Genomic DNA, 20532 nt, shown 5'->3' with positions numbered 1-20532 from the left:
AGTGTAATGATGAAGAGGGGGGTAGAGTGTGTAATGATGAAGAAGGGGGGTAGAGTGTGTAATGATGAAGAGGGGGTAGAGTGTGTAATGATGAGAGAGGGGGGCAACTGAGGCAAACGCAAAAATGTTTTACACACACACATGCACCCACCAACACATGTACGAACACACACACACAGCTACACACACAGCACCAAGGTAGCTTAGTGTGCCCCTGAAGAATAGTCTACAAGAACACAGTGCCCAGGACACAATATGCTTCTCTACTTCACCTTAGCACTGGTCCATCTGCACCTGCTCATGAATATCTCCAGTGCATTGTATGTAGATGACAGACAGCGGACTGACAGCGGGCTGCCAGAACCTGTTCCTCTCTTTACTTTCTAGCATCACCTATGAGCTCATCCCATTCCCACACATTATCATCCTGGTGTGACCCCTGACCTTTACAGTATTTCCTGTCCCCTGGTGGCATGCTGAGACAATCGATTTTGTCCCACAGTCAAAAGAAACCCACGTTTTTCCAGGAGCTGCTAGAAGTTGAGTCGGTAAGAAATTTTCCCCCAGCAAGCAATCCTATCCCTACTGCGTCTGAGTCCTGCCCCAGGCCAGAATAAATCTGCACCACAGTGGACAGGAATTCAGAGCGTGACAATCCCACTATGGGCAGGGAGGAGCCGGAATGGCGGTAATAGCGCTGCAGACATGGAGCAGTTGGAGCCGTTCGACACACACAGTTGCTGGCTGGCTGTATGGTGACGTAAGATGACGAGTGAAACCGCATGGTTGGGATGCTTTTCTTATCTAGCACAGACTGGGAGGAAGGTGTCATCAACAGCACAAGAATGTACTCAGAACACGTACTGTGTGTTGGTGGACATATTGTATACTTTGTGTGCAAAGATGCTACAGTATTACTCTTGAAATTCACCATTCATATGCACCTATCCTAGATAAAGAAAATGTCAGTCTCCATGGTGTATTCATAGACCTATATAAGAAACAGCAGAGAGGACTGTACCATTAGGGGAAAACAGTACAGTGTATTATTTAGCCCCATTTTGGGGCTTTAAAGGAGTGTGAGAATACTTCTCTCTTGACACCCGCACTCATAACCTGTCATGAACCTTTTTTTCAGTTTTTTCCCCCCTTCTTTCTGGTAGTGATGAGCTGTTACTTTTCCTCCGGCTGACTGTCTGTTACAGACAGGGGAGACAGCTCTATCACAGAGACTCAGCCTAAATCTGCTAGCTGCTCCCCTCACCCACTCTCCTCCCTCCTCACCCACTCTCCTCCCGCCTCTCCTCTCTTCTCATCCTCTCTCGCTCCCCTCCTCCACCCTAAATGGCTGTCATGTAAGGAGAGTTTTCCTGCGGTGTTGGCGTCTTCTTGATGTCTGGCGAGAGGAATTGGGGGAAAGATGTATTTTGGTATGAGGGAGATAAAGAGATGAATAGAGAAAGACAGAACGAAAAAAGAGAGATAGAGAGAGGAAGAACTAACAGGCTACTCCTCTATTGTAGCCTACAACCTGTGAATCCATATTGCTCCTCTTTCAACGCTCCTCTTTCAACGCTCGTCTGCTGGGAGACACAAACGCAGCCGTTGAAGCCACTGCTTATCACATAGCAGACACAGACAAGAGAGAAAAACGAACAATTCATAAATAAATGCGGAAAAGGATTCCGGCGTGTGCCGCCCTGACAGTATAACAGACAAATGAAATAGTCATTATTCAGGCCTCCCGGGGAGAGCGGGCTTTGTGAAGATAATAGGAGGGAAGAGAGAGAGAAAAGTCCCCCATCGCTCAGTGTATGGCACTATGTATAGGCTGCTTCTTAGAGACAGAGAGCACACAGTGTAACATTAGTCTCAGAGCTCCCTGGGTAAAAAAGACAGCATTGTGACACTCTACTTCTTCATGTGCACTGTCCTCGTACACACAGCCCTCATGACAGGCTAGACTCAGGCTCTACTTCTGCAGTGGCTGCATGAGCATTAGGGGAATAAACAAGTGGTTAATTCAGGGTTAATTGACCCGTTGTGAACAGGATGAAATGGGCCCAGTCAGTACAGGTTTGGCTCTGGCCTCCGTGGCAGAAGCTCCCGGGTCAGGAGGAGAGGGGCTATTCCATCTGTCCCTAAAATAAGTTGCACCTCATGAGGTTGATCAATGTGATTTGATTTAGCATTTCTTCCATTCAGAGTACGGATGCTGCTGTGAGCTGTGACACGAAGCCACACTGAACCACAGGCAGACTGTATAATGCATAAAGGTCCTGTGTCATTCTGAATGAGGCTCATGATGTCATGTTGCCATGCAGCCAGGTCCAGGGAGGGACTCCTCTGTCATCCTGAGTCAGGCTCCAGGCTCCTACAGACACAGGGCAGGGGCGCATCCCAGGGATCTGGCTTATGACCTCACCTGTTTCTGGAAGAGGTCCCCCACGCGCTGGTGGTGGCTCCACTGCTGCACCCGGGGGAGCAGGCCGTCGTAGAACTCCTTGTGGACCTCGTAGAGCTCGGGCACTTTGAAGAAGATGGTCTCGATCTGGGGGATGGTCAGCACCGGCTGGGACGTGGTGGCTGCTGCCTTCAGAGGCTTCATAGGCTGAGAGAACAGGTGAGAGAGAGAGAGTTTGTACTGTGTGTGTACGTGTATGTGATACATAGAGCATTTATGGAAAGTCCTGTGTGTGTGTTCCAGTCTCTCACCAGTAGCAGTGCCTCGAGGTGGCTGAGGTAGGTCTCCTCGCTGGCTAGGATCCCAGACAGAACCCACTTCCTCATCTCCAGGCCTTTCTCTAGGTCCAACTCCGTCTGCAACAAACACATAGGAAACGACTATGAAAAAATGCACACACAAGTACTGTACAGACAATGCAAACAAAGCATGAGCATTAGTCTGATGACAACAACGTAGTGGGTAGAAAGAGGAGCTATACAGTGCCTTCAGAAAGTATTCATTCCCCTTGACTTATTCTACTTATTCTATTTTGTTGTGTTACAGCCGGAATTCAAAATGTATAAAAAATTTAAAAAACACAAAACCCCTACACACAAAACCCCATAATGACAAAGTGAAAACATGTTTTTAGAAATGTTTGCAAATTTAATGAAAAAGAAATACAGAAATATCTCATTTACAAAAGTTAGAATCACCTTTGGCAGTGACTACAGTCGTGAGTCTTTCTGGGTAAGTTTCTAAGAGCTTTGCAAACCTGGATTGTACAATATTTGCCCATTATTCTTTTGAAAATTCTTCATGCTCTGTCATATTGGTTGTTGATCATTGCTAGACAACCATTTTCAGTTCTTGCCATAGATGTTCAAGTAGATTTAAGTCAAAACTTTAATTTGGCCACTCAGGAACATTCATTGTCTTCTTGGTAAGCAACTCCAGTGTAGATTTGGCCTTGTGTTTTAGGCTATTGTCCTGCTGAAAGGTGAATTCATCTCCCAGTGTCTGGTGGAAAGCAGACTGAACCAGGTTTTCCTCTTGGATTTTGCCTGTGCTTCGCTCCATATAGAGAATGGTACTCAGTAATGTGTTGTATTGGATTTTCCCCAAACCTAACACTTCATATTAAGTACAAAAAGTGAATTGCTATATGACATTTTTTGCAGTATTACTTTAGTGCCTTGTTGTAAATAGGATGCATGCTTTTCAATATTTTAATTCTGTACAGGCTTCCTTCTTTTCACTCTGTCAATTATGTTAGTATTGTGGAGTAGCTACAATGTCGTTGATCCATCCTCAGTTTTCTCCTAGCACAGCCATTAAACTCTGTAACTGTTTTAAATTCACCCTGAGCGGTTTCCTTCCTCTCCGGCAACTGAGTTAGGAAGGATGCCTGTATCTTTGTAGTGACTGGGTGTATTGATACACCATCCAAAGTGTAATTAATAACTTCACCATGCTTAAAGGAATATTCACTGTCTGCCAACAGGTGTCCCTTCTTTGCGAGGTATTGGAAAACCTCCCTGGTCTTTGTGGTTAAATCTGTATTTGAAATTCACTGCTTGACTGAGGGGCCGTACAGATAATTGTATGTGTGGGGTACAGAGATGAGGTAGTCATTCAAAAATCATGTTAAACACTATTACTGCACACAGAGTGTGTCCATACAACATATTATGTGACTTGCAAAGCACATTTTTACTCCTTAACGTTAGGCTTGCCATAAACAAAGGGGTTGAATACTTATTGACTCAAGACATTTCAGCTTTAAATGTTTTATTATTTTGGAAAAATGTTGAAAAACATAATTCCACTTTGAATCTAATTTAATAATTTTTAAATTCAGGCTGTAACACAACAAAATGTGGAAAAGGTCAAGGGGTGTGACTACTTTCTGAAGGCACTGTAGTTAATAAACGCTGTGGTCTAAAATACAGGAAGCCTAGTGATTAAGAGCATTGGGCCAGTAACCGAAAGGCCGCTGGTCCGAATCCCCGAGTCGACAAGGTATAACATCTGTCGATGTGCCCTTGAGCAAGACAATTAACCCTAATTGCTCCTGTAAACGCAGCTTTGTTTTTAAAGAAGCCATTGTTCTCGCATTCTTCCAGGACAACCGAACCTCACTAGAGAGTAACAACATTCAACATGCGGCCGATGAAAATCTTTGGGCCGTCTAGCCTAACCAAGGAACCTAAAATAACTCTGGCAGTCAGTATTTCCCATGGGATGTAGGTTGGTCTCTTAAAATGGCCAAGACAGAGGACAGGCATGGCAGGAGGTGTAGCTAACCCTCAGGCTACAGGACAGAGGAGAGGAGAGACAGAGAGCAGAGCAGAGCAGGCCAGGTAGGGCCAGGTAGGCAGGCCCTCTCCTAGGTCTGGGATATCCAACCCAGACGTCTGGTTAACTAAGCTGAACTAAAGCTATCTCTATCCAGCTATTTCAGAGCACAACCTGGGGCTCCTTGGAAAGAGAGATACTGAGTGGAGGGAGGGAGGGGTAAACACAATGCTCCCTCAGGTATGGGGCCTCTGTCTGTCTGCGTGTGTGTGTCTGTTTCCCCATGCCAGACAGGCACTCTCCAAGGTGCCCTATATTGTCAGACAGTGAGAGAGAGTGAGTGGAAAAACTATTTATTTACAAATGCCATAGGAGAAATAATAAGTCCCCATGCAGAAATGCAGTCTGAAATGAATTACAGAATGTGATCATGTTCTGTGTGTGTGTTTAATGGGGGGGTAAATGAGCCTTAAACTCCTGCTTCCATGGCCACTGAACAGGTAGTGGAAGCAGCAGATGTCAGTAAGAGTCTCAGTGGAACTACAGGGGTCCCGACTCACTGATGGAATCCATTACCTAGAGGTCTGTGCTGTGGACTCCATTACCCATATGTCTGTGCTGTGCATCGCTCTGCTTCTTGGTTCTTATACAACAAGCCGTTTCTGCTTCCATACTAGAGGAGAGTGTTAGAAGAGAACAGCTACATGTCTGACAGATGACTGACCACCGATTTCACCTGAACAAGATCAACAGATTGAATGTAATATTTTTCTGATGTGCGTTGAATCTTTATCTAACCCTGTAGGCCAGACGGGGCGAAAGCCTGAGGGACGATAAAAGTGAATGAAAGAGAAAATGAATGTGAAACCTCTCAGAGATATAATGGGCCCAGCCAGCCCACGTTTCCATTGTGGAGGTGAGCTAGCGTGTATTCATTCATTGCTCAGCCCCAGACTCTCCTCCTCAGGGGGCCCATCGCATCTCCAGACTATCATCTTTTATTTATCGCCGTAGCAACAACTAATGAGCACCTCTCAGAATTGAGATGTGTAGAGACAGAGGGAGTCTGGTCCTGGGCCTATAACTCAGCTGATCACTCCAACACTCTGTGTGTCTGTGTGTCTGTGTGTGTGTGTGTGTGTGTGTGTGTGTGTGTGTGTGTGTGTGTGTGTGTGTGTGCCTGATTTTAAAAAAAAAAGGGAAGTGTGTGTGCAGGCATCCATAGTAAAAAAAAATCTAGATGGGAAGCACCCAGCCAAAGTCAGTCTACAGTAACTGTGTGTACCTTGACTTCATGTATCATTCTCTAAACACAAATACCACATGGATGGATTCGTGGTCACTACTGATTTGTTTAAGTAGGTCTAAGTCTAATTGCTCTGTGGAAATACACCATAAGACATACCAACAGTTATTATCGTGTATGTAAGCAGATGGCCTAATAACTGAGGACATTGAGAGAAACGTTCAAAGCCAGGTAGGAGGCGATTGTGGGCGGCAAAGAGCATCTCGTTTTATATAACTCCTGTTCACTTTAATTTCTCATATTTCTTCTGAACGTCAACATCATCCTTCTCTATCCCTGAAGCGTTAATGAGACCGTATCTCTTCTCTCTCTCTTCTCTCTGTTCCCAAAACACTCAGTGTAATGTGAAATCTAAACATCTCTGAATAATCTTGTTTTCTAAAGGAGTGAGTTATAGTACTGTAATACTTTCCAAGACTCTGGGGGAGATAGCAGGATCAAACAGCAGTGACTCACTCTGATGACATCAAAATGCTGTGTGGGCGAGCTGCTGAACCCAGGGGGTATCAAGGACGTACGGAGGGGGGGTATAAAGGACGGACGGATGGGTGGTATCAAGGACGGACGGAGGGGGGTTATCAAGGACGGACGGATGGGTGGTATCAAGGACGGACGGAGGGGGGTATCAAGGACGGACGGAGGGGGGTTATCAAGGACGGACGGATGGGTGGTATCAAGGACGGACGGAGGGGGGTATCAAGGACGGACGGAGGGGGGTATCAAGGACGGACGGAGGGGGGTTATCAAGGACGGACGGATGGGTGGTATCAGGGACGGACAGACGGACGGAGGGTTTAGTATCAAGAATGGACGGACGGATGGGTGGTATCAAGGACGGACGGATGGGTGGTATCAAGGACGGATGGACGGAGGGGGGGTATCAAGGACGGACGGACGGATGGGTGGTATCAAGGACGGATGGACGGAGGGGGTATCAAGGACGGACGGACGGATGGGTGGTATCAGAGATGGACGGATGGGTGGTATCAAGGACGGATGGACGGAGGGGGTATCAAGGACGGACGGACGGACGGGGTATCAAGGATGGACGGATGGGTGGTATCAAGGACGGATGGACGGAGGGGGTATCAAGGAGGGACGGACGGAGGGGGGGTATCAAGGAGGGACATCATTGCATTTTGGAGATGACTAATGAAAAACAACAGTGTGCACAAATCTGTCTATGTGTGGTGCTGCTGTGTGGATATTGAGTGTGATACGTTTAGCTGCCTAGTTACAAAAAAGGTTAAATAAATCCACACAAATAAACAAAACGAATAAAAAATAGCTGGAGCTCTCTCTCTGCTAACACTACAGTAACAGGTTTACTCAGGGAGTGGGTCTCTAAATACAGGAGTTTACTCAGGGAGTGGGACTCTAAATACAAGAGTTTACTCAGGGAGTGGGCCTCTAAATACAAGAGTTTACTCAGGGAGCGGGGCTCTAAATACAGGAGTTTACTCAGGGAGCGGACCTCTAAATACAAGAACTCAAGGGGCCTCTAAATACAAGAGTTTACTCAGGGAGCGGGGCGCCTCTAAATACAAGAGTTTACTCAGGGAGCGGGCCTCTAAATAAAGAGCTCAGGGAGCGGGCCTCTAAATACAAGAGTTTACTCAGGGAGTTGTCTCTAAATACAAGAGTTTACTCAGGGAGTGGGGCTCTAAATACAAGAGTTTACTCAGGGAGCGGGGCTCTAAATACAGGAGTTTACTCAGGGAGTGGGTCTCTAAATACAGGAGTTTACTCAGGGAGCGGGCCTCTAAATACAAGAGTTTACTCAGGGAGTGGGCCTCTAAATACAGGAGTTTACTCAGGGAGTGGGGCTCTAAATACAAGAGTTTACTCAGGGAGTGGGCCTCTAAATACAAGAGTTTACTCAGGGAGTGGGTCTCTAAATACAAGAGTTTACTCAGGGAGTGGGTCTCTAAATACAAGAGTTTACTCAGGGAGTGGGGCTCTAAATACAAGAGTTTACTCAGGGAGCGGGCCTCTAAATACAAGAGTTTACTCAGGGAGTGGGCCTCTAAATACAGGAGTTTACTCAGGGAGTGGGCCTCTAAATACAAGAGTTTACTCAGGGAGTGGGCCTCTAAATACAGGAGTTTACTCAGGGAGTGGGCCTCTAAATACAGGAGTTTACTCAGGGAGTGGGTCTCTAAATACAGGAGTTTACTCAGGGAGTGGGTCTCTAAATACAGGAGTTTACTCAGGGAGTGGGTCTCTAAATACAGGAGTTCACTCAGCAAATGTCACTCAATCCCTGCAATACCAAATCCATCACACTTTGTGGACAGTGAGAGTGTGTATGTGTGTGTGTGTGTGCGCCTGTGTATGCTTATTAAAACCGCCCAGGGACTCATCATTTATTGGCAGATTCAACCATCAATCAATTTGACAAGCACTCTGTCTGCTACTGAGGCGAGGCAGGGATGGGTCACAGGCCTTACTTTATTACCACTGATGTTATTATTTCCTCCAGGAGAGAGAGAATGCAGTACAGTGATGTGATTACTTCCTCCAGGAGAGAGACACTTGTCACAACCTGACCAGTAAAGGGGGTTATTTGTTATTGTAGTTTGGTCAGGGCGTGGCAGGGGGTGTTTGTTTTATGTGTTTCGGGGTTTTTGGTTTATGTTCTATGTTAGTATATTTCTATGTTTATTCTAGTGTGTCTATTTCTATGTTTAAGTTTCTTGGGTTGGCCTTCAATTGGAGACAGCTGTTCCTCGTTGCCTCTAATTGAAGGTCCTATTTAGTAGGGGTGTTTTTTCCTGTGTTTTGTGGGTGGTTGTTTCCTGTTTTGTGTATGTTGCACCTGACAGGACTGTTTACGGTCGTTTTGTTGTTTTGTTGATTTAGAGTTGAATAAAAGTGAATATGAGCACGTCACACGCCGCGTCTTGGTCCCCTTTAGACGACAAACGTTACAACACTGCAGTACAGTGATGTGATTACTTCCCGCCGAGAGAGAGACTGCAGTACAGTAATGTGATTACTTCCACCAGGAGAGAGACACTGCAGTACAGTGATGATTACTTCCTCCAGGAGAGAGACACTGCAGTACAGTGATGTGATTACTTCCACCAGGAGAGAGACTGCAGTATGGTGCGTTTACAACAACATATACTAACATAGCACCAGGCTAACCCAATCAGTAAGGTGTACACACACCTATCGCAAGGTAATCACATTGCAAAAATGGCAATATAATGTCACTAAGGTAGTATGGCTTATTGATGAAGATAATAAGCTATTATACTATATATCTGTTGAAGGGGAGGGTGTGTGTGTGGTCTCCATGGTAACCTATGAGGAGAAAGAGGCCTCAGAGATAAGTGTCTATGTTTCTTCATGGCTCAGGCTGTGATGGAAAGCCAGAAGGTGATAGAACAGAGTAGGAGAGACATGAGGAGCTTCCTGGGGTGATTGGGAGGTTAACTTTGTGACATAGACTCAACGGGGGGTGGCACTCACCGACTTGGAGGACTCAAGGGATCCGGAGGAGAGGGTGTCTCGGCTGCTGCGGCTCTTGGAGCTGAGGTGTGGCGAAGAGGAGGGCGAGTCGTCGATGTAGGGTAGGATGTCATGGTGGCGCCGCTGCTCCTCCGCACGGTCCGCATCGTAGCCGTAAGTGGGAGGGGTCCCCGTGAACGGACCATCTGTGATTGACAAAGCATTTGTGATCATGTTGCTGAATATAAGGGTAATTATCCTAGTATAGATATTTCTGTTTGTAGTCTAAATCCCTTCAAGGCCAGGAGGCTGAGTACAGTGGAGAGTTCTGGGTAGTGTGTTTGTAATGCTGGGGTGGTGGGGGCATCCGTGTCAGAATGTCTGAGACCTTTTGGTCAACCCCCCACGAGAGCTGTCAACCCCCCACGTTTACACCACACAGTCAGCATTTTGTCTGCATTTACATGAGCTCAACCTCCCTCCACTGGAAACGACAGCCAGGGACTCTGAGTGGATGGTCGCGGGCCAAACAATAGATTGAATTTGAAAAGAACAATCATTTTACACCTTCATTTCATTCTATTCGTGGGAAAACTTGTAAACATATTTCCTAAATTAAACTCATTTTTGGGTGAATTACTGGTGATTTTACAGTATAGTTTTTTTACCTAAAAACGATGGGGGGCCCACTGACATACTGTGTGTGTGACATTTTTCTATTTCCTTACTCATGGTTTTAACTTTCACTCCATCGATAAGCCATTTCTCCCTCTCCCACACTCCCCTCTGTCTGTCTGTGTGCCCACTGCCCACTGTACCCAGAGCCTACTGCCCATAGTGACAGTGCCCGCTGCTGCCAACCGCCCTGTGGAGCATGCTGCCAGGCCATGCCAGGTGAGGCCAGGGGACAACTGAGGGACTGTCTGAGGATGGGCACACTGCCTGCCAGGTGCCTGCTCAGTGCCCCATGCCAAGGGCCATTAAGACAGTCTCTCCATAGATAGACACCACCAAAGTGTGTACCACCAAAGTATGCACCACCAAAGTGTGTACCACCAAAGTGCACCGCAAAGAGGAGATCTAGTGGTGGAGGGGCATACAAGGCACAAAGGCACGTTAAGAGTAACATCATTGTTTATATTGATTTAGGACTATTGTACAACCACTCAAGATTCAAAGACGTACACAGTATATTCAGTATCCATGAACTAGGTCAACCTGGGAGGTATTTCCCTCATTTACCCTAAGCAAGTATAGTGTACAGGTCTGTATTAGTGTCTGGTATGATTCTACACTAATTGTATGCCTCGGGCCTCAGAGCCTGTGTGTATTTTCCAGTAAGGAGGGATGAGACATCATAATGCAGTTACAGGTCAGCTGTGAGGTTACTGTGCTATAGGTGCTGTCTCCAGGGAACATAGTATCTCTAAGACAGCTCCTCTAGCCCAGACAGTGTCTACAGTCCAGTAACAGCCCCTCTAGCCCAGACAGTGTCTACAGTCCAGTAACAGCCCCTCTAGCCCAGACAGTGTCTACAGTCCAGTAACAGTCCCTCTAGCCCAGACAGTGTCTACAGTACAGTAACAGCTCCTCTAGCCCAGACAGTGTCTACAGTCCAGTAACAGCCCCTCTAGCCCAGACAGTGTCTACAGTACAGTAACAGCCCCTCTAGCCCAGACAGTGTCTACAGTACAGTAACAGCCCCTCTAGCCCAGACAGTGTCTACAGTACAGTAACAGCCCCTCTAGCCCAGACAGTGTCTACAGTCCAGTAACAGCCCCTCTAGCCCAGACAGTGTCTACAGTCCAGTAACAGCCCCTCTAGCCCAGACAGTGTCTACAGTCCAGTAACAGCCCTTCTAGCCCAGACAGTGTCTACAGTACAGTAACAGTCCCTCTAGCCCAGACAGTGTCTACAGTCCAGTAACAGCCCTTCTAGCCCAGACAGTGTCTACAGTACAGTAACAGTCCCTCTAGCCCAGACAGTGTCTACAGTACAGTAACAGCCCCTCTAGCCCAGTGAGTCAGTCTCTTTCTGAACAGGTCCTCCATTTGTCCGCTGGCAGGCTCCACAGCTGCAACCATACTCATTCTGGTCACACCCCGACTCACGCTTCCTTCCAAACCTCCTCTCCTCTCTAATTCCCCCAACAGCCCCCGCTGTCATAGAATCCACTATCAATAATACACACACATACTCACGCACAAGCCCTTGCCCCCATCTCCCCATCTCTCAAAAAGTACACAAATGTTCTTCCTCAAGCTATTGGCAGAGGACAGTCCAACCACTGCCAATGGGGAAAAACAGTGTTAAATCACGTTGGCATGGAAACAGATTTTTTGGAGGGGAGTAGGCCTTTTCCCCTCACAGGTGGAAAAGTACAATCACACATGGAAATGGAGGTACTCTGCTGACATGGCAAAGCATGGGTCTTTTCCAAAACACCAGCGGGCGGGTCTAGAGAACTATCATGTGACCTGATTTCCTGAAACACCTGATGTCAGCTCTAAATGTCACGTATAAAAGACATCTACTTTGGTGCTGTTATGAATGGTATAAAACTCTGCATTGTGTAAATCACATACAGCACACTACCTGTGTGTGTGTGTGTGTGTGTGTGTGTGTGTGTGTGTGTGTGTGTGTGTGTGTGTGTGTGTGTGTGTGTGTGTGTGTGTGTGTGAAGGAGACCTCTGTAAATAGAGTGTGAAGGAGACCTCTGTAACTAGAGCGTGAAGGAGACCTCTGTAACTTGAGTGTGAAGGAGACCTCTGTAACTAGAGCGTGAAGGAGACCTCTGTAACTAGAGTGTGAAGGAGACCTCTGTAACTATCTGTAACTAGAGCGTGAAGGAGACCTCTGTAACTAGAGTGTGAAGGAGACCTCTGTAACTTGAGTGTGAAGGAGACCTCTGAAACTATCTGTAACTAGAGCGTGAAGAAGACCTCTGTAACTAGAGTGTGAAGGAGACCTCTGTAACTAGAGCGTGAAGGAGACCTCTGTAACTAGAGTGTGAAGGAGACCTCTGTAACTAGAGTGTGAAGGAGACCTCTGTAACTAAAGTGTGAAGGAGACCTCTGTAACTAGAGCGTGAAGGAGACCTCTGTAACTAGAGTGTGAAGGAAACCTCTGTAACTATCTGTAACTAGAGTGTGAAGGAGACCTCTGTAACTAGAGTGTGAAGGATACCTCTGTAACTAGAACGTGAAGGAGACCTCTGTAACTAGAGCGTGAAGGAGACCTCTGTAACTAGAGTGTGAAGGAGACCTCTGTAACTAGAGCGTGAAGGAGACCTCTGTAACTAGAGTGTGAAGGAGACCTCTGTAACTATCTGTAACTAGAGTGTGAAGGAGACCTCTGTAACTAGAGTGTGAAGGAGACCTCTGTAACTATCTGTAACTAGAGTGTGAAGGAGACCTCTGTAACTAGAGTGTGAAGGAGACCTCTGTAACTAGAGCGTGAAGGAGACCTCTGTAACTAGAGCGTGAAGGAGACCTCTGTAACTAGAGTGTGAAGGAGACCTCTGTAACTAGAGCGTGAAGGAGACCTCTGTAACTAGAGTGTGAAGGAGACCTCTGTAACTATCTGTAACTAGAGTGTGAAGGAGACCTCTGTAACTATGCCTCGGGCCAGTTGGTAGAGCATGGTGTTTGCAACGCCAGGATTGTGGGTTCGATTCCCATGGGGGGCCAGTATGGGGGGGGGAAATGTATGAATTGAAATGTATGCATTCACTACTGTAAGTCGCTCTGGATAAGAGCGTCTGCTAAATGACTAAAATGTATGTAAAATGTAAAATGTAACTAAAGTGTGAAGGAGACCTCTGTAACTAGAGCGTGAAGGAGACCTCTGTAACTAGAGTGTGAAGGAGACCTCTGTAACTAGAGCGTGAAGGAGACCTCTGTAACTAGAGTGTGAAGGAGACCTCTGTAACTATCTGTAACTAGAGTGTGAAGGAGACCTCTGTAACTAGAGTGTGAAGGAGACCTCTGTAACTATCTGTAACTAGAGTGTGAAGGAGACCTCTGTAACTAGAGTGTGAAGGAGACCTCTGTAACTAGAGCGTGAAGGAGACCTCTGTAACTAGAGCGTGAAGGAGACCTCTGTAACTATCTGTAACTAGAGTGTGAAGGAGACCTCTGTAACTATGCCTCGGGCCAGTTGGTAGAGCATGGTGTTTGCAACGCCAGGATTGTGGGTTCGATTCCCGGGGGGGGAAATGTATGAATTGAAATGTATGCATTCACTACTGTAAGTCGCTCTGGATAAGAGCGTCTGCTAAATGACTAAAATGTATGTAAAATGTAAAATGTAACTAAAGTGTGAAGGAGACCTCTGTAACTAGAGCGTGAAGGAGACCTCTGTAACTAGAGTGTGAAGGAGACCTCTGTAACTAGAGCGTGAAGGAGACCTCTGTAACTAGAGCGTGAAGGAGACCTCTGTAACTAGAGTGTGAAGGAGACCTCTGTAACTAGAGTGTGAAGGAGACCTCTGTAACTAGAGTGTGAAGGAGACCTCTGTAACTATCTGTAACTAGAGCGTGAAGGAGACCTCTGTAACTAGAGTGTGAAGGAGACCTCTGTAACTAGAGTGTGAAGGAGACCTCTGTAACTAGAGTGTGAAGGAGACCTCTGTAACTAGAGTGTGAAGGAGACCTCTGTAACTAGAGTGTGAAGGAGACCTCTGTAACTAGAGCGTGAAGGAGACCTCTGTAACTAGAGCGTGAAAGAGACCTCTGTAACTAGAACGTGAAGGAGACGTCTGTAACTAGAGCGTGAAAGGGGCCTCTGTAACTAGAGCGTGAAGGAGACCTCTGTAACTAGTGTGAAGGAGACCTCTGTAACTAGAGCGTGAAGGAGACCTCTGTAACTAGAGCGTGAAGGAGACCTCTGTAACTAGAGCGTGAAGGAGACCTCTGTAACTAGAGCGTGAAGAAGACCTCTGTAACTAGAGCGTGAAGGAGACCTCTGTAACTAGAGCGTGAAGGAGACCTCTGTAACTAGAGCGTGAAGGAGACCTCTGTAACTAGAGCGTGAAGGAGACCTCTGTAACTAGAGCGTGAAGGAGACCTCTGTAACTAGAGTGTGAAGGAGACCTCTGTAACTACAGCGTGACGGAGACCTCTGTAACTAGAGCGTGAAGGAAACCTCTGTAACTAGAGCGTGAAGGAGACCTCTGTAACTAGAGCGTGAAGGAGACCTCTGTAACTAGAGTGTGAAGGAGACCTCTGTAACTAGAGCGTGAAGGAGACCTCTGTAACTAGAGCGTGAAGGAGACCTCTGTAACTAGAGTGTGAAGGAGACCTCTGTAACCCTCCTCTGCACTGCAGCTCTGGAGCAGAACAAACACCCATCCTCTCGTTCTTTCCCTTCACTGTTCCACCTCTATTTCTCCTATTTCTCAACCACCTGAGCCACTGCCTGTTCACCCCACTATCATCCAGAAGGCGAGGTCAGTACAGGTGCATCAAAGCTGGGACCGAGAGACTGAAAAACAGCTTCTATCTCAAGGCCATCAGACTGTTAAACAGCCATCACTAACATTGAGTGGCTGCTGCCAACATACTGACTCAACTCCACCCACTTTAATAATGGTAAAATTGATGTAATCAATTTATCACTAGCCACTTTATATTATATAATGTTTACTTACCCTACATTGCTCATCTCATATGTATATACTGTACTCTATACCATCTACTGCATCTTGCCTATGCCGTTCGGCCATCACTCATTTATATATTTTTATGTACATATTTGTATTCATTCCTTTACACTTGTGCGTTTTAGGTAGTTGTTGTGAAATTGTTAGGTTATATTACTTGTTAGATATTACTGCATGGTCGGAACTAGAAATACAAGCATTTCTCTACACTCACATTAACATCTGCTAACCATGTGTATGTGACAAATACATTTGATTTGATTTGACTTCTACACTCTTAGAAAAAAGGATTTCAAAAGAGTTCTTCGGCTGTCCCTATAGGAGAACCCCTTCTGGTTCCAGGTAGAACCCCTTCTGGTTCCAGGTAGAACCCCTTCTGGTTCCAGGTAGAACCCCTTCTGGTTCCAGGTACAACTCTTTTGGGTTCCATGTCGAACTCTCTGTAGAAAGGTTTCTACACGGAACTCAAAAGGATACTTCAAACGGTAACACCTTTTTTTCTAAGCGTATACCTCTCCCCTCCTCATCCAGCTGAAAGAGAGACAAGCGGGCATCTGGGAAGGCCATCGGCTATACATCATTCTAGTTGGAAACAAAGTGAAGAGGCCTCTCCACAGAAAGACATACTGTTCTCTTTACATTTACATTTAAGTCATTTAGCAGACGCTCTTATCCAGAGCGACTTACACACATCACTCCCAACTCACATACGTCCCAACACATGTTCATACACACACACATACACTGAGTATACCAAACATTAGGAACACCTTCCTAATATTGAGTTGCAACCCCCCTTTCGCCCTCAGAACAGCCTCAATTCGTCAGGGCATGGACTCTATAAGGTATCGAAAGCGTTCTACTGGGATGCTGGCCCATGTTGACTCCAATGCTTCCCACAGTTGTGTCAAGTTGGCTGGATGTCCTTCGGGTGGTGGATCATTCTTGATACACACAGGAAACTGTTGAGCAAGGAAACCCCAGCAGCGCTGCAGTTCTTGACACACTCAAACCAGTGTGCCTGGGAGCTACTACCATACCCCGTGCAAAGGCACTTAAATCTTTTGTCTTACCCATTCACCCTCTGAAGGGCAGACATACACAATCCATGTCTCAATTGTATCAAGGCTTAAAACTCCTTCTTTAACCTGTGTCCTCCTCTTCATCTACACTGATTGAAGTGGATTTTACAGGTGACATCAATAAGGGAGTATAGCTTTCACCTGGATCCACCTGGTCAGTCTGTCATGGAACGAGCAGTTGTTCGTAATGTTTTGTATTCTTAGTGTAGTGTTTTCCTCATCTCTACTTGTGTATGTGGGATTTAAAAGAGAAACGTTGCCTGTATATTTTAGGCCTATAAGGCAATAACCCCAAAACACACAAATAAAACGATCAGTGCCTCAAGCTCAGTCCCTGTGGTGTAGACGTAGAAAGAGAGAGAGAAAGAGGAGGGGTGGAAGAGGGAGAGAGAAGCCTTTAGGGAGGGGGCAGGAGACTACCGTGAGATGCCTCAAGGAGGCAATTTAACCCCACAGAAAGGGGGGGAAATCAGCCAAAATGGAAGTCTCGAAAATTAAACTGAAATCTCAGCTAAAGCATAGCCGTGGGCGCCGAGCGGGATCAAATGAAGTTGATCACAGTGTTGCCATGGTAATCCCATGTTACCACACTTGACAGCAGCTAATTTGATAAACGCTGTCACTGTCTTGTCATTAAGGGCGAATGGGGCCGTAAAATGCCTGGTGGATCTACCAGCACCTCAATATCCACCCGAATGAAAAACTCTGGGTGGGGCACTTCTTTACTGACCAAACCCAGGGGTGTGTCTCAAATGGCACCCCATTCCCTTGATAGAGAACTACTAGGCCCAAAGAGCTCTGGTCAAAAGTAGTGCACTATAAAGGAAACAGGGTGCCATTGGGACGCAGCCCAGGAGGCAGACAGGCAGGAGACAGAATGAGAGGCGACACCGTCACTGCTCCTCTGATCCATCTCATTAACAGTAAGAGTCTGTGTCCCCTGACAGTTAGTCATCTACAAACCACACCAATCCAAGTACCAAACGTCCAAGATTTTTAAACAAATGTATTATCGTTCATAACTCAGCTAATTTGCTTCTCAGAGGTCTTTGAGAGGTGCATGGTGTGAATCTCAGTGGAAACGCAACAACAGCAGTGCTGGTTAAAATGCCCAGGAGTGGCACCAAAGTGGGCAGTGCCAACCCCACACAAAACCCACACACACACACACACACACACACACACACACACACACACACACACACACACACACACACACACACACACACACACACACACAGAGAAATAAGGATGTGAAATACAATGTGTGTTTGTCACAATGTGTAGAATGTTTTTCACATAAGTAGTAGAGCAAGATTAGTTTAGTTCCATCAAAGTCCTGACTTGCAGCTTTGTAGATAGAATACACAGTACAGATTTGGTTTGATACATGTGACTATCATACTCTATGATGGTTACAGTGACTCAAACACACTGCCAGGAGTCCCATGATCTATGGCTCAGACACACTGTCCTACCATGACCGACATAATCATTTACATCAACTACCACACTCCCAGAGAGTACATAGACAGACTAAAGGACAAGGAATAAGCTGGACATGATTATTTGTGCTGTATATCTGTCTGTAGAAAGTCTGATGGTCCTGTGGTCCCACTCCCAGCAGCAGTGACAGACTGAGGCTGTGTGTGTGCTGTCACAGGGACAGAGGGGAACGCTTTCAATGATTGAGTCTTTCGCAAATAGTTGGCTATGATTGAATCACAGATAATGAGGTTAGGGCTGAGGAAATTCCCCCATCCTTTCTGAATCTAAAAACAGACACATGGGAGGAACACAGAACAGTTTTTCTCACACCCCAACATCCACGTAGCTACCATCATGTTCAGCCATCTACAGTCAGTGGTACTGATAGTGTACAACTGAGGATCCGAACCAGGAAGAGTTTACTGGAAGTGATAGCTTCCGGGTTTGGGAGGACGGGCAGACAGCTCCAAAGGGAACACGGCTGACATGGACCTGACTGTGTGTGTTGTGTCAGCCTCCTTGTTTTACATCTCCCCTCAGGACACGACAGTCGACAGGGCAGGCAGAGAGTGGCCTGGCCCGCTATAAATATATATATATATATAAATAAATAAATCTCTCAGACATGAGAGCACCACCAGCCACTCTCAGCGGACATAATGTGTCTTAATTAACTCATGCTACCATCATCTGATACACTAAACGCTGACCATGCATATACTTTCTGAACCACTAAAAGTAATTAAGACCAATTGGCACCCTATTCCCTTTACAGTGCACTACTTTTGACAAGGGCCCATAGGGGAGGCTCATTACCCAGCCATGCTTTGCTAGCACAGACTGGAATATGTTCCGGGATTCATCCAATGGCATTGAGGAGTATACCACCTCAATCATCGGATTCATCAATAAGTGCATCGACAACGTCATCCCCACAGTGACCGTACGTACATATCCCAAAGAGAAGCCATGGATTACAGGCAACATTCGCAATGAGCTAAAGGCTAGAGCTGCCGATTTCAAGGAGCGGGAGACTAATCCGGAAGCTTATAAGAAATCCAGCTATGCCCTCAGATGAACCATCAAACAAGCAAAGCGTCAATACAGGATTAAGATTGAATCCTACTACACTGGCTCAGACACTCGTCGGATGTGGCAGGGCTTGAAAACTATTACGGACTACAAAGAGAAACCCAGATGAGAGCTCCCCAGTGACGCGAGCCTACCAGACAAGCTAAATGCCTTTTATACGTGCTTCGAGGCAAGCAACACTGAAGCATGCACGAGAGCACCAGCTGTTCTGGATGACTGTGTGATAACGCTCTCGGTAGCTGATGCGAGCAAAACCTTTAAACAGGTCAACATTCACAAAGCCGCAGGGCCAGATAGATTACCAGGACGTGTACTCAAAGCATGCACGAGCCAATTGGCAGGTGTCTTCACTGACATTTTCGACCTCTCCCCTGACTGAGTCTGTAATACATACATGTTTCAAGCAGACCACCATAGTCCCTGTGCCGAAAGGAAGTGAAGGTAACCTGCCTAAATGATTACCGCCCCATAGCACTCACGTCAGTAGCCATGAAGTGCTTTGAAAGGCTGGTCATGGCACACAGACAGCATCCTCCCAGATACCCTAGACCCACTCCAATTCGCATACCGCCCCAACAGATCCACAGATGACGCAATCTCAATCGCACTCCACACTGCCCTTTCCCACCTGGACAAAAGGAGCACCTTTGTGAGAATGCTGTTCATTGACTACAGCTCAGCGTTCAACATCATAGTGCCCACGAAGCTCATCACTAAGCTAAGGACCCTGGGGCTGAACACCTCCCTCTGCAACTGGATCCTGGACTTCCTGACAGGCGGCCCCCAGGTGGTAACAGTAGGCAACAACACGTCTGCCACGCTGATCCTTAACACTGGGACCCCTCAGGGGTGTGTACTTAGTCACCTCCTGTACTCCCTGTTCACCCATGACTGCATGTCCAAGCACGACTCCAACACCATCATTAAGTTTGCTGACGACACAACAGTGGTAGGCCTGATCACCGACAACGATGAGCCAGCCTATAGGGAGGAGGTCAGAGAACTGGTAGTGTGGTGCCAGGACAACAACCTCTCCCTCAACGTGAGCAAGACAAAGGATCTGATCGTGAACTACAGGAAAAGGCGGGCCGAACAAGCCCCCATTAACATCAACGGGGCTGTAGTGGAGCGGGTCGAAAGTTTCAAGTTCCTTGGTGTCCACATGACCAACAAACTATTATGGTCCAAACATACCATGATAGTCGTGAAGAGGGCACGACAAAAACTTTTCTCCCTCAGGAGACTGAAAAGATTTGGCATGGGTCCCCAGATCCTCAAAACGTTATACAGCTGCACCATCGAGAGCATCCTGACATGTTCAATCACCGCCTGGTATGGCAACTACTCGGCATCTGACCTTAAGGCGCTACAGAGGGTAGTGAGTACAGCCCAGTACATCACTGGGGCCAAGCTCCCTGCCATCCAGGACCTATATTATAGGCGGTGTCAGAGGAAAGCCCATAAAATTGTCAGAGACTCCAGTCATCCAAGTCATAGACTGTTTTCTCTGCTACTGCACGGCAAGCGGTACTGGAGCGCCAAGTCTAGGACCAAAAGGCTCCTTAACAGCTTCTACCCCAAGCCATGAGACTGCTGAACAATTAATCAAATGGCCACCGGACTATTACATTGACCCCCCCTCCTCCATTTGTTTTGTATACTGCTGCTACTCGCTGTTTATTATCTATGCATAGTCACTTCGC

The 20532-nt window shown here is 46.6% G+C and overlaps 1 protein-coding gene across 1 annotated transcript in view; it reads right to left on the bottom strand.

Annotated features, from left to right (window-relative positions):
• The window catches only part of LOC123744695 (breakpoint cluster region protein-like), a 126429-nt gene that overhangs the window by 45643 nt on the left and 60254 nt on the right, over positions 1 to 20532 (bottom strand). Inside the window, 3 exon segments of the mRNA XM_045724284.1 lie at positions 2426 to 2611; positions 2716 to 2820; positions 9528 to 9712. Of these exon segments, the coding sequence (XP_045580240.1) occupies positions 2426 to 2611; positions 2716 to 2820; positions 9528 to 9712 (476 nt within the window).

This window comes from Salmo salar, chromosome ssa09 (assembly GCF_905237065.1).
Source record: "Salmo salar chromosome ssa09, Ssal_v3.1, whole genome shotgun sequence".
NCBI classification, from domain to species: domain Eukaryota; kingdom Metazoa; phylum Chordata; class Actinopteri; order Salmoniformes; family Salmonidae; genus Salmo; species Salmo salar.
The sequence above is the reverse complement of the archived record's forward strand: the minus strand, read 5'-3'. Positions and strand labels throughout refer to the sequence as shown.